The sequence below is a fragment of the Trachypithecus francoisi genome, unplaced genomic scaffold (genome assembly GCF_009764315.1).
Source record: "Trachypithecus francoisi isolate TF-2019V2 unplaced genomic scaffold, Tfra_2.0 Lachesis_group15, whole genome shotgun sequence".
NCBI classification, from domain to species: domain Eukaryota; kingdom Metazoa; phylum Chordata; class Mammalia; order Primates; family Cercopithecidae; genus Trachypithecus; species Trachypithecus francoisi.
The window spans coordinates 64,452,493-64,466,478 of NW_022681460.1; the positions used below are offsets into that span (position 1 = coordinate 64,452,493).

At 45.7% G+C, this 13,986-nt stretch overlaps 1 protein-coding gene across 8 annotated transcripts in view; it reads right to left on the minus strand.

Annotated features, from left to right (window-relative positions):
• PLEKHG1 (pleckstrin homology and RhoGEF domain containing G1) overlaps positions 1-13,986 on the minus strand; it is a 248,937-nt gene that overhangs the window by 22,755 nt on the left and 212,196 nt on the right. For all 8 annotated transcript variants that reach the window (XM_033235072.1, XM_033235074.1, XM_033235073.1 and 5 more), the window contains 5 exons: positions 13,695-13,826; positions 8,978-9,160; positions 8,789-8,884; positions 8,538-8,624; positions 461-494 (listed from right to left, as the gene is read on the minus strand). In XM_033235072.1, the coding sequence (XP_033090963.1) occupies positions 461-494; positions 8,538-8,624; positions 8,789-8,884; positions 8,978-9,160; positions 13,695-13,826 (532 nt within the window). The remainder of the gene's footprint in view (positions 1-460; positions 495-8,537; positions 8,625-8,788; positions 8,885-8,977; positions 9,161-13,694; positions 13,827-13,986) is intronic.

Genomic DNA, 13,986 nt, shown 5'->3' on the forward strand with positions numbered 1-13,986 from the left:
AGAAATACACTCACATATGTGGGGTGGTTGTGATTTTAGAATTTTCTGCTGCATCAGGAAAACCAATACTATGAAGCGATTGAGATTCTTGCAGATAATCAATATTCTGTTAGGGATGAAGGGAGAAATGCATTGTGAAGCCCTGGTTTTTGGTGGTGGTAGAGGTTGGGGGGTGGGTGGGGGTAGAGTTGACCCTGGAGACATAACTGACATTGTTAGTTGATGCAGAAACCCAGACTGTGGCCAGCCATCAAGGGACTCAGATAAACCTGGGAGAACCAATGTAGAAACAAGCCAATGAACTAAGAAGGGATTATACTGTCCACCCAATTTGTGAAAACAGTGAATAGAAAGATACTATTTTCTAACAATTGACATTTTCTTGAACTTTAAGATAGAAAATGTGATAGATACAAATAGACAATGAAATTTCAAATTGTGTTAAGGAAATAAAACTTACGAATGGCATCCATTTCAAGGATTGCTTGCTTGGCCTGAAAGAGAGAAAGTGGAGCTGTAATTCCAATTGCTTTGTTTTTCTTTAAACTCTAAATCTCAACACAGATCTTATCCCACCTGAATAAACAGAGTTAAAAACGTTTAAAAACTCGCTATTTATTTTAAGCATTTACACATAGTTCAGGGAATTCAAGCAGATGAGCGCCCTCATGTGGGTAATAGCTGCTACACCATCAAGGCACCAGAGCTAAGACTGCACCCCCAACCCTGTGCAAGAGGACAGAGGGAGGCTGGTTCCTAAGCCCGGCTAATCATTAGCACTCATTGGCCAACTTATTAAAAATGCAGATTCTTGGCTGGGTGCAGTAGCTCACACCTGTAATCCTAGCACTTTGGGAGGCCGAGGTGGGCAGATCACAATCACAAGGTCAGGAGTTCAAGACCAACCTGGCCAATATGGTGAAATTCCGTCTCTGCTAAAAATACAAATATTAGCCAGGCAAGGTGGTGGGCGCCTGTAGTCCCAGCTAATTGGGAGGCTGAGGCAGCAGAAGTGCTTGAACCCAGGAAGCGGAGGTTGCAGTGAGCTGAGATTATGCCACTGCACTCTAGCTTGGGTGACAGAGCAAGACTCCGTTGCAAAAAAAAAAAAAAATTGCAGATGCTTGCCACCCAACCCTGACCTACTGACCCAAAAGCTGAAGGCATGGAGCCTGGTATCTTTATCACCAGCCCTCACCACGACTCTAGGGACATGTAACTATTTTGAGTTAATTGCAAAATGGCTGCTGGAAGTTTCCTCTCATTGTTGCTTCCTTCCTGCAGAATGCTATGTGATTATTATGAGCTAAGTCTCTCTGTTTCCCCAACTCCCTGCATCTCCCATCTCTTTTATGTGCCGCAGAATCTCCGAGTGGGACGGCCCTGAAGGACAATGTCTGTGATCCCAGCTCAGGCACTTCACCAGGTAGGTGCTCTCCCATCCCAGAGTGTGCTTCCTCAACTGGACAGTGGGATCATGGAGCCTCTCTTTCAGAACAGTCATTAGGATTCAATGGTCAGCTCAACTGGTGAGTTCCACCCACCCTCGTAGGGCAGGGGTCCCCAACCCTGGAGCCACAGATTGGTACTAGTTCATGGCCTGTTAGCAACTGGGCCATACAGCAGGAGGTGAGTGGTGGGCAAGCGAGAGAAGCTTCATCTGGATTTACAGCGGCTCCTCAAGGCTCACATTACAGCCTGAGTTCCACCTCCTATCAGATCAGTGGCAGCATTAGATACTCATAGGAGTGTGAACCCTACTGTGAATTATGCATGCGAGGGATCTAGGTTGCAGCACTCCTTACAAGAATCTAATGCCTGATGATCTGAGGTGGAGCTGAGGCAGTGATGCTAGCAGTGGCGAGCAGATGAACGTTAGCAGAGAGGTTTGACTGCACAGAGATCATAATAAATCAATTGCTTGCAGATTCATATCAAAACCCTGTCAGTGAGTGACAAGGGGCAATGAAGCTGCATCTGGTGGCAGGCTCTATCGTGGCAAGTGAGTCGATGTACTTCAATTGGATGGCTGCAGCCGGTGGCCTTAAAAGTATGTTCGAGGCCGGGCGTAGTATCTCATGCCTGTGATCTCAGCACTTTGGGAGGCTGAGGCAGGCAGATCACGAGGTCAGGATTTCAAGACCTGCCTGATCAACATGGTGAAACCCTGTCTCTACTAAAAATAGGAAAACTAGCTGGGCATGGTGGTGTGCACCTGTAACCCTTGCTACTCAGGAGGCTGAGGCAGGAGAATTGCTTGAACCCGGGGGGCAGGGGTTGCAGCACCGTTGCACTCCAGCCTAGGCAACAGAACGAGACTGCATCTCAAAAAAAAGAAAAAAGTATGTTTGAGACAACTTCAAATGTCCATATATTCTGGATTAAAGTCCAGGCAAATATCCTGAGATTGCCACAAAAGCACAAAAGCCTGCTTCCATTTCCAACATCCTATCTTTGTAAAGCAGGGTTTTCTGCAGTGACAGTGACCAAAATAAGATTAGAACAGACTGTACATAAACAACACACTTGGGGTGTTGCTGTCCCCCATTACCCCCAGATGGGACGGTCTAGTTGCAGGAGAACAAGCTCAGGGCTCCCACTGGATTCTACATTATGGTGAGCTGTATAACTATTTCATTATATATTACCATATAGTAATAGAAATAAAGTGTGCAGTAAACATAATGTGCTTTCATCATCCCAAAAGCCTTCCCCTGCCTCTGTCTGTGGAAAAATTGTCTTCCACAAAACCAATCCCTGGTGCCCAAAAGGTTGAAGACCACTGTCCTAGGGGATTGTAGCCTTTCTTGCCTCTTTAAAGTCATTTTCATTTTTTAAGGGTAGTATAATTTAACCTAGAAAACACTACGCTAAAAATAACTTTTAAAATAATTTTACTCTATTTTGCTACCATCTGTGATATCACAGTACAAATATTTCGGCTAAGTGGTGATCATATTTAGTGAAAAAGTGTGGGGCTGAGTCACCTTAGAGAAAACAAATGCTTCAGTTTTTGTAACACTGATAGCTGTCTCTCCTGTACATTCAGCGTCTGAGATTATGAGTTGAAATTAATTACAAACACAAATGTTAGCTTAGTCTCTGGGAAGTGCAATTACAGAACCATGCTAGTATGTAAAATGCAAAATACCTATACCTTTATTCTCAATTAATTTGGAGAAGAGTTTATTTACCACATACACTAATGGGCAATATGGCTATTTCCAAGAAGTTCCCTGGTATCTGTAGAGCTGACTTCAAGAATGTTTTTTTTTGTCTTGATATTTAATTTTTAAAGTACTGTTTCCAGGTTTCCCACTAGGTGTCAGCCAAGGACCATCATGGAATTAAAAGAACGGAAGGCAGCTGGGAGGCTGTAACTAATGAGTTTCTCACAGCTGTGTTGATATTATTAGACTAGTGATACATTTCTTGATTTTTAAAATTTCCCACTATGCATTTATTTCATAGAAATAATAGAAATACATTTTGAAAACTTTAGGAAAATAACTATCTCAAGGAAAGATGTGGAAAGTTCACTTTAATAATAATCCTGCTTAAATAGAAAATTATGATTACATTATAGTGAATAAAGTATATTAAACACGTGTGTTTGAGGCTGGGTATGGTGGCTTCTGCCTGTAATCCCTGCACTTTGGGAGGCTGAGGCTGGTGGATCACTTGAGGCCAGGAGTCTGAGACCAGCCTGGTCAACATGGTGAAACCTCATCTCTACTAAAAATACAAAAATTAGCCAGGTGTGGTGGTGTGCACCTGTAGTCCCAGCTACTCAGGTGGCTGAGGCATAAGAATACCTGAACCCAGAAGGCAGAGGTTGCAGTGTGCTTTTTCTTGTATGGAGACTGCGCCACCGCACTCCAGCCTGGGTGACAGAGTGAGACCCTGTCTCAAAACAAAACAAAAAAGAAAAACGTGTTTTTAATTGCCAGTGGGAACAATGTGGTTAGGATGCTCTTTGGAGCCAGACAGACCTGGTTTGAATCCAGGCTTGGTCATGTACTAGTTATACAAACTTGGGCAGTTTATTTAATGTCTCTCAGCTTCTGTTTTTATTTTTTCTAGAATGGGAAGAATAAGAACTACCTCATAACATATTTTGGTGAGGGTGAAATAAGAATATAAGTACTCAGCACTGTGTATGCTCAATGAGTTGTAACTGAAAAGATGTTTTTAGATAGAAGGGATCGACAACCTGGGGAGAAAGTATGATGTCATACTGACTATATTAACCATTTCAGTACTTAAAGGGAACTTCCTGGGACACACACACCTAGTGTGGAGAAAGACAGGTATGTAAGGTGGTCTCTCGTTTTGTAACTGCCTTTCAGAATCTTGTTAGCAATTTTGATTTTCCCATCAGACAGGTAAACAATAGGTAGGACCCATCAAAGACGCTCTGCCATTGCTCAGAAGGGCGTTCTAAGCAGCAGGCCAGCAACAAAATGACTAATCATAAAGAAAATGCAGTCCCCTCTCTGCATGAACTCCCTTTCATCTCATAACACCCTGATGAAACGAAAACTCATGCTTAGGTCCCAGTCCACACCTATGCACATTCATTTCCTGAGGACCAAATCATTGCTGGCAGTCCTCAGAACAAGCTTCAAATGCTTGTCAAAATATACAGAGAAAAAAATAGACTATCCCCTTTCTCAGAAATCTCAGCCCTTCTTATTTTCCACTCAGTTCAATTTTCATAATCATCATCCCACTGTCTGCTCCACCTCACTCCTCCCAGCCTCAGCTTGGACCATTTCACCATCCATGTGAATAATCCACCCACCACCCTCACCCTAGTTCCCTGACCACTTTATCTCTAATGACCTTTTCCTCCACTCCAGAGCAGCAACACAGAATTAGAGCCACCTTCAGAACCTGATCCCACTCAAAACCGCCCCACCTCTAAGGCAGGACTCCAAAAGTCCCTTCTTCAACTACAGATTGGTGTATTTCCTTCTCTCCAACAGTAAGTCCTGCTGAACCAGGCTTTATGACAATACTGCAATCCCTCACCCCACGCTTCTGTTGCCAGCTGGTTTTCCTCACTCAGCCTGATGTCATGCCCAATTACTGCAACTGCGTGCTCACTGGCACCCTCCCCACCCCCGCCCTGGGAACCTTCCCCTACCAGCTCTGCCGGTTCCCAACCTGGAGGAACCCACAGGCACCAGTAGCTTCCAAGTTGCTGAGCAGATTTTGAAATGACGTCATCACACTGATTCATGGGGGCCAGCTTCAGTTGGGTCTTTGATGCCTTCCACAGATTATTCTAGTCATCTCTAGTGACTGGTCCATTTTCTTTCTTTCTTTTTTTTTTGAGACGGAGTCTCACTCTGTCACCGAGGCTGGAGTGCAGTGGCGCCATCTTGGCTCACTGCAAGCTCTGCCTCCTGGGTTCACGCCATTCTCCTGCCTCAGCCTCCTGAGTAGCTGGGACTACAGGTGCCTGCTATGATGCCTGGCTAGTTTTGTATTTTTGGTATAGATGGGGTTTCACCGTGTAGGCCAGGATGGTCTTGATCTCCTGACCTCGTGATCCGTCCGCCTCAGCCTCCCAAAGTGCTGGAATTACAGGTGTCAGCCACCGCACCCGGCCTGGTCCATTATCTTTAGCAAGTGTTCTTCTGATCCCTTCCACTTTCCCTCAGACACCCCTGATCTCTGCTTCACTCACCCAGCAGATGACTTTATCACCTGCATGAGTGAAATCAAACGCTTTGTCTTCCCCCAAGTCCACCTCAAAGTTCCTCTGTCTTTCATCTTTTTCTCCCTTGGCTCAAGAGAGATGCTTCCAGCCCTTTCCAAGATAAGCCCCTATTCCTGTGTGTCCCATCCTCTCCCTTCCCACCTCCCCAGGCTCCCTTCCAACAGGAAGTGAGCCACTGTCTCCTCTCCCATCTCCCTTCTCCTGCCGTGCCATCCGCTCTTGGACTCAGCGTTCAACCCAGACAAGGAGTCTTGCTTTGCTCTTGCCTCTCTCTCCAAACTATCATTTTTTTTTCCTTTTGTCAACTTTATATATAAAAAAGTCTATACGCATTCTGTTCCTTCTTAATCCCCCTTTTTCTTCAACCCACTGTGAACTTTCCCTTTTCTCTTAGTTGCCAAATCTAAAATCTGCTTTTCTGTTTAAATCTCCTTGACCTCAGCAGCCTTTGAGACTGTGTCTCCCCTCTCCCGTCTCTGAGACGTGCTTTTTCCTTGTTAGCACAGCGCCTCCTCCTCAGGCGTCCTCCCTGCCTCCTCTGCTACTCTTTCCATCTTTCTTTGGCTGTTCTCCAAATCCCCCCACCTGCTTGGGGATAACTTAGATGTTGGGATTCCCAAGCGATTGTCTTTCCTTTGCATATTTTTTTGGGCCATCTTTCTAAACCCTAGGGCTTCAATTACTGCCTCTAGCAAATGTCTCCTGATCCTTAGATTCCAAGACCTGAATTTCCACCTGTGGCTGACCTTGCCCAGCAGCATGGGTGCCAGTGACAGCAGAGGGCTCCTCTCTCTTACTCCCATCTCACGGGTTCCTCTCCCTTTCTGTCTGTCTCAGAACCCACAGTACCATGCTCTCCTTCAACCCCTGACTCAGCCTTGACTCTCAGTGGGCACAATCCTGCCCCCTGCCTCAGTGGCACGTTCTGCATTTGTCCCCTCTGTCGCTGTGGCTCCATGGCAGCACTGCTCAGCTCCTTTCTAGGCCATGGTGGTGGGTTACCATCTTCTCCAGCCTCCAACCTCACTCCTGCCACTTATTTATCACCCTGTCCCCAAAGTTACACTCTCAGAACACAGGACTGACCACGCCATCTCCCCTTCCTCCAAAGCCTGCAGTAATTTCCCAGTGTGAATGCATCCAGACTCCTCAGAGTGCATGCCCACAGCCCTTCAGGGGCTCCTGCCCTTCCCCTCTCTGCCCCAGCCCCTGCCTCAGCCCCTGAGAACTCAGTCCTCCCATCCCGGCACCATCTGTGCACCCTGAACACAGTGCATTCGTTCTTTTTTTTTTTTTTTTTTTAATGCAGGTCTCTAGGTCTGGTTTCCTTTTTTCCCACTTATAAAAATATTACTAAGACTGGGAATGGTGGCTCATGCCTGTCATACCAACACTTTGGAAAGGCTGAGGCAGGCAGATCACTTGAACCCAGAATTTTGAAACCAGCCTGGGCAAGATGATGAGTCCACACCTATCTTTACCAAAAATACAAAAATTAGCTTGGTGTGGTGGCACAAGCCTGTGGTCCCAGCTACTCCGGGAGGCTGAGGTGGTGGGATCTCTTGAGCCCAGGAGGTCAAGGCGGCAGTGAGCCATGTTTGCACCACTGCGCTCCAGCCTGGGCGACAGAGTAAGATCCTGTGTAAAAAAAAAAAAAAAATCTCATCCTTTAAGACCGAGGTAAGAGATGTTTTCCTTCCTCTCTTCACTTAACTGAATTGAACACTTTATTCTTCCACGGCATCTATTACGTCTTCATGGTTGGCAGACGGTTCGTGGCATCCTCTTCTAAGCCCCAGAAGGAAAACCACCACCACTCCACAGAGCCCGCAACTCATGTGAATCTTTTTTTTTTTTTTCTTGAGACGGGATCTCCCTCTGTCACCCAGGCTGGGGTGCAGTGGCACGATCTCGGCTCATTGCAACCTCCGCCTCCTAGGTTCAAGTGATTCTCTTGCCTCAGCCTCCTGAGTAGTTGGGACTACAGGCATGTGCTACCACACCCAGCTAGTTTTTGTATTTTTAGTAGAGATGGGGATTCACCATGTTGGCCAGGCTGGTCTTGAACTCCTGACTTCAGGTGACCTGCCCACCTTAGCCTCCCAAAGTGCTAGGATTAGAGGCGTGAGCCACTGTGCCTGGCCCCATGTGAATCTTTTTGATGTTAATGGCTGGTTTAGCTGAGACACAGGTCCTACATTTCCTATCTCTCAATTTCCTTTCTTTCTTTCTTTTTTTTTTTTTTGAGACAGTCTTGCTGTGTCACCCAGGCTGGAGTACAGTGATGCAATCTCAGCTCACTGCAACCTCCGCCTCCTGGACCCAGGTGATCCTCCCACCTCAGCCTCCCAGAGTAGCTGGGACTACAGGTGCGTGCCATCATGCTGGGGGCTAACTTTTACATTTTATGTAGAGACGGGTGTCTCACTTTGTTGCCCAGGCTGGTCTCGAACTCTTAGGCTAAAGTGTTCCACCTGCCTTAGCCTCCCAAAGAGCTGGGATTACAGGTATGAGCCACCATGCCCACCTTTGTATTCTGAAGTTGAACATTTATCCTATCAGGATGCCTTGCTGGGACTTCATTAGTAATGAGATGATCTGATGAATGGTTTTCACTCCCAGATTCTAATTCTAAACTTTTTTTTTTTTTTGACCCAGTCTCTTTGTTTTTCTTTTTGAGACAGTCTCATTCTGTCACCCAGTCTAGAGTGCGATGACACGATCTCAGCTCACAGTAACCTCCACCACCCAGGTTCAAATGATTCTCCTATCTCTCTCCCGTTTCACTGTGCACAATTCAGTGTCCTACCTTAGCTGGAATCTTGGCTGCATGATTCTCCAGAATCAGTCTCTTTAGGTGCAGAACCCAGAGGCGTTTGTCTTGCTGGGATTTGGCCTGCCAAGACGAGATGCAGACAGTCAGACAACTTGATACCACCACCCACAGGACCCTCTGATGAGATGGGAAATGACCATGTGGCCAGAATGCTCTCAAAAAGCCGCTTGGTACACAGCACTATACAAAGGGGCCTTGCGGAGAGGCCAGGGCCTGGCCACTACCTGGACTGTGTGCTGCAGCTTGGGATTCTTGTAGTGGAAGACGCTGAAGCTGAGCGGCTCCTTCGGAATCACCTCCACAAGCATGAGGTTGCCACACTAGAGCAGAGACAGCAGAGGGGGTGAGGCACACTCAGGAGGGAATGGAACTGGGGATCTGAGTCTCTGCCCATGGCCAGTGTGCAGACCTACCAGGATGTGAGCTTTGTATGTAAACGTGTCGTCTCTCTTCTTCGTGATGAGCAGCAGCTTGTCGAAGAGGAAGAGTGTCCGCTCATTCTTGGCTCGCTGGATGCGGAAGGTTCCCTCAAGCACCAGTTCCCCATAGCTGGTCAGGTCTGGCCCCTTCCAGTTAGTGAGCAAACTCTGTATCTCCTGAGAAAGGGAATGGGCCATAGTATTTAACAGGAGGCAGAAGCCAGGCACCAAGGGCTTGATGGCCCATCTGTTGAGCCTCAAGAATGGTGCCAAAAGGTCCCCAATGGGGTCTAACGATCTACATGGTATCTGATGGTCTATGACATGGATCTGCATTTACAGGTGGTGTCACTTAAGGGCTAACAGAAATGAATCAGGCTGTTAGTTGATGAGCTGCTACTTACTTATTTCCATTCCTTCATCATGCCATGCTGTGGCTCATAGCAGCCCTTACATCTTTCAAAAGCCAGGTCCAGGGGCCACCAGTATGGGACCCTCTCAGATAGGCCTCCTTCACTTGATTTTCTTTGTTTTGTTTTGTTTCCTTGAGACGAAGTCTCGCTCTGTCACCCAGGCTGGAAGTAAGTGGCGCAATCAGGGCTCACTGCAACCTCCACCTCGCCGGTTCAAGCGATTCTCCTGCCTCAGCCTCCTGAGTAGCTGGGATTACAGATGCCCATCACCATGCCTGGCTAAATTTTTTTATAATTTTAGTAGAGATGGGGTTTTGCCATGTTGGCCAGGTTGGTCTTCAACTCCTGACCTCAAGTGATCTGCCCACCTGGACCTCTGAAAGTGCTGGGATTATAGACGTGAGCCACTGCACCCAACCCCTTCCCTTGATTTTTCTCATCCCCTCTCCTCTGGGGAAAAAACCCTTCAGAGTTGTTGACTTGAAGACTTTCTTCTAGATACCGAAGTTCATACCACACATAAGTAATTCAAAACTAAAGCCTATATAAATCATCCACGTCATTTTCTCAGAAATTTCTTGAGTTGAAATTTACTTACTCAGGGAAAGGAAAGGAACCTTTCTTTGCCCCTAACTTATGTTTCAGTACTTTTTTTGTTAAAATTTTAAAATTTTATGGGTTCACAGTAGGTGTATATATTTATGGGGTACACGAGATATTCTGACAGGCATACAATGCATAATAAACACATCAGGGTAAATGGGCCTCCGTCACCTCCAGCATTTATCATTTCTTTGTGTTATGAACACTCCAATTACACTTTCAGTTATTTTATAAGTTATTGTTGACTATAATACCCCTGTTGTACTATCAAATACTAGATCTTCTTCAACATTTTTTTTTTTTTTGAGACAGAGCCTCGCTCTGTTGTCCAGGCTGGAGTGCAGTGATGCAATCTTGGCTCACTGCAACCTCTGCCTCTTGGGTTCAAATGATTCTCCTGCCTCAGCCTCTCAAGTAGCTGGGATTACAGGCACCCACTACCATGCCTGGCTAATTTTTGTATTTTTAGAAGAGATGGGGTTTCACTATGTTGGCCAGGCTGGTCTCAAACTCCCAACCTCGGGTGATCTGCCTGCCTCGGCCTCCTAAACTGCTGGGATTACAGGTGTGAGCCACCGCATCTGGCCTAGATCTTATTGTCTCTAAGTAAAGTTTTGTATTCATTAACCACCCCCACTTGCCCCACTCCCCATTTTAGTGCTTTTAATGGAAATTGATAAATATAAACTAATAACATGACTTTGACTTTTCTGTGGAATTTATTGTATATCAATATCAGTGTTTTTAAAGGAAGTTGATTTTATTATTTTGAAAAACAAAAACAGTCACAAGCACCATTTAATTAAGGAACCCACAAGACAACAAAAACTTTACTGGTTGAAAACAGAAATGAACAGAAATGGAGTATTAGTTTGAGCCAGAGTCTGATTCAGTAATGACTTCAGAATGTCAAGCAGCTTCACAGAGTATGAAAAACCAGCCATTTAGACATTTCTGAATACAGTGGTCCCTCTTATCTGCAGGGGATATGTTCCAAGACCCCCAGTGGATTCTTGGAACTGGGGATAGTATCGACCCCTAAATATACTATGTTTTCCCTACAAATACATACCTATGATAAAGTTTAATTTATAAATTAGGCATAAGATATTAACAACAATAACTGAAAATAAATTAGAATAATTGTAACAATATGTCAGCATCACTGCTCCGTTTGGGGGCATTATGAAGAGAATAAGGTTGACTTGAACACAAGCATTGCAAAACAAGACAGTCGATCTGATAACCAAGCCAGCTACTGAGTGACTAACAGGTGAGTGGCCGTAGGCAGTGTGATTGGACAAAGAGGTGATTCATGTCCTAGGTGGGAGGGAGAAGGGCAGCGTGAGATTCCATCACACTACTCAGAATGGTACACAATTCAAAATTTACAGATTGTTTATTTCCAGAATTTTCCATGTAAATTTTTTTTTTTTTTTTGAGATGGAGTCTTGCCCTGTTTCCCAGGCTAGAGTGCAGTGATGTGATCTCAGCTCACTGCAACCCTGTGTCCCAGGTTCCAGCGATTCTCCCACCTCAGCCTCCCAAGTAGCTGGGGTTATAGGTGTGTGCGACCATGCCCGGCTAATTTTTTGTAGTTTTCTTCTTTTTTTTTTTTTTTTGAGACAGAGTCTCGCTCTGTCACTCAGGCTGCAGTGCAATGGCACGATCTCAGCTCACTGCAACCTCCACCTCCTGGGTTCAAGCAATTCTCCTGCCTCAGTCTCCCAAGTAGCTGGGATTATAGGCATGTGCCACCACGCCCAGCTAATCTTTTATATTTTTAGTAAAGACAGGGTTTCACCATCTTGCCCGGCTGGACTTGAACTCCTGACATCAAGAAATCCACCTGCCTCGGCCTCCCAAAGTGCAGGGCTTACAGGTGTGAGCCATCACTCCTGGCCCTCATTTAAAATGTTCTAACCTTGGTTGACCACAGGCAAATGAAACTGCCGGAAGTGAAAGTGCGGATCAGGGGGATGACTGTATTCAATGGATTCTGATATTATGTCTGCAAAACACTTGTATGATAAAGCATTAAACTTTTGTTGCCGTTGCCAAAAAAAAAAAAAAAAAAAAAGTAGCCTGGAAGATTAGAATGTCATCTTCCTCTGATTTTTGATAGTCAATGACATCACACCACACTCTGGCTGCCTATACCTGAAGCCTACAGAGTTTGTTCTGACTTATGAGCCAAATAAGGTATCCTTTTTCTCGTGTTAGGCAAGGCCACTCTGTATAGTGTGGAGTCACTTTGGGCTTTTCTGTCTCACTCTAGGGACAGCCAGGAGCCTGGAACTGGCCTCTGGGCCCACGCAGCCTCTTGTTTTGTTCTTCATAGTGCATCTATTGAAGTCCCCAGGGCATGATCACTGGCCCAACATCTGTCAAAAGTTCCTGAAGATTTAGGGCTCAAAATGTTTGTGCTGGATAGGCCTTTAGCAAATTTCTCTGTCTTATTTTAAAAATGAGGAAACTGTAGGGCGTGGTGGCTCACGCCTGTAATCCCAGCACTTTGGGAGGCTGAGGCAGGTGGATCATCAGAGGTTAGGAGTTCAAGACAAGCCTGGTCAACCTGGTGAAACACCATCTCTACTAAAAACAGAAAATTAGCCGGGCGTGGTGGTAGGCCCCTGTAATCCCAACTACTAAGGAGGCTGAGGCAGGAGGATCGCTTGAACCCGGGAGCCGAAGGTTGCACTGAGCTGAGATTGTGACTGCATTCCAGCCTGGGCAACAGGAGTGAAACTTCATCTCCAAAAACAACAAAAAAAAGGAAACTAAAATGACATGCTTGCGGGTCACGTCCCAAGTGACTGTAAAGGAGCTGGTTCAGCCTTGGCTCCCCCTCCTCTGCGTCCCCTGCCTATGACCACCCAAGCACCACCTCATGATTTTGCAGGAACTGGTGGCAGAGGAATAAAGGCTTAACAAGTGTTTATATAGTTTACGGAAAGTTGCTTTAAAAAAGAATTACTAAATTTGCAATTCATAGAAGTAGGAGACTCAAAATTTTAACTTAGATCATCAAAGGGGCTATAAGCAAACAATCAGCTTAAAAGTTATAATGTCAGCTAGGTGTGGTGGCTCACGCCTGTAATCCCAGCACTTTGGGAGGCTGAGGTGGGCACATCAACTGAGGTCGGGAGTTCGAGACCAGCCTGACCAACATGGAGAAACCCCGTCTCTACTAAAAATACAAAATTGGTGGCTCACGCCTGTAATCCCAGCACTTTGGGAGGCTGAGGCGGGTGGATCACCTGAGGTCGGAGTTCGAGACCAGCCTGACCAACATGGAGAAACCCCGTCTCTACTAAAAATACAAAATAAGCCAGGCGTGCCTGTAATCTCAGCTACTCGGGAGGCTAGGGCAGAGTAATTGCTTGAACACTGGAGGCAGAGGTTGTGGTGAGCTGAGATTGTGCCATTGCACTCCAGTCTGGGCAACAAGAGCGAAACTCCATCTCAGAAAAAAAAAAAAAAAAAAAAAAAAAGACAGTTATAATGTCACTTTCTCTTAAATAGCCATACTAGACAATGGTCAGTATTACTGATGTCCTGAACTTTTTTCAGGGAGAACTACACTGAAGACCGTGAGTGGAGTGTAGTACTTGCGCAGTCTTAATATTTTATTGGGAAAACAGTCAGTCAGTACACCTGCAACCCTGCCGGGCACCGACACCTCGCAGGCTCACCTGTAACCGGACCGCGTGCTCGTGTTTCCGCTTCATGTCATTGATGTGCCAGGCGACTCGCTGCATTGTGTCTATAGCATCAAGCACCACATCATAGCCTTCTGTGTCCTTATCAAGGTGATTTTCTATTTCCTTAAACAAAAAAGAACAATTTTTTCCCCATTTTTTTCATACAGCCAGTGAAACAAATGCCACCTCTATGATTAGTTCCTTATATTTTATTTTTACTTATTTATTTACACACTACCAGCTGGGTGTGGTGGCTCACGCCTATAATCCCAGCACTTCGGGA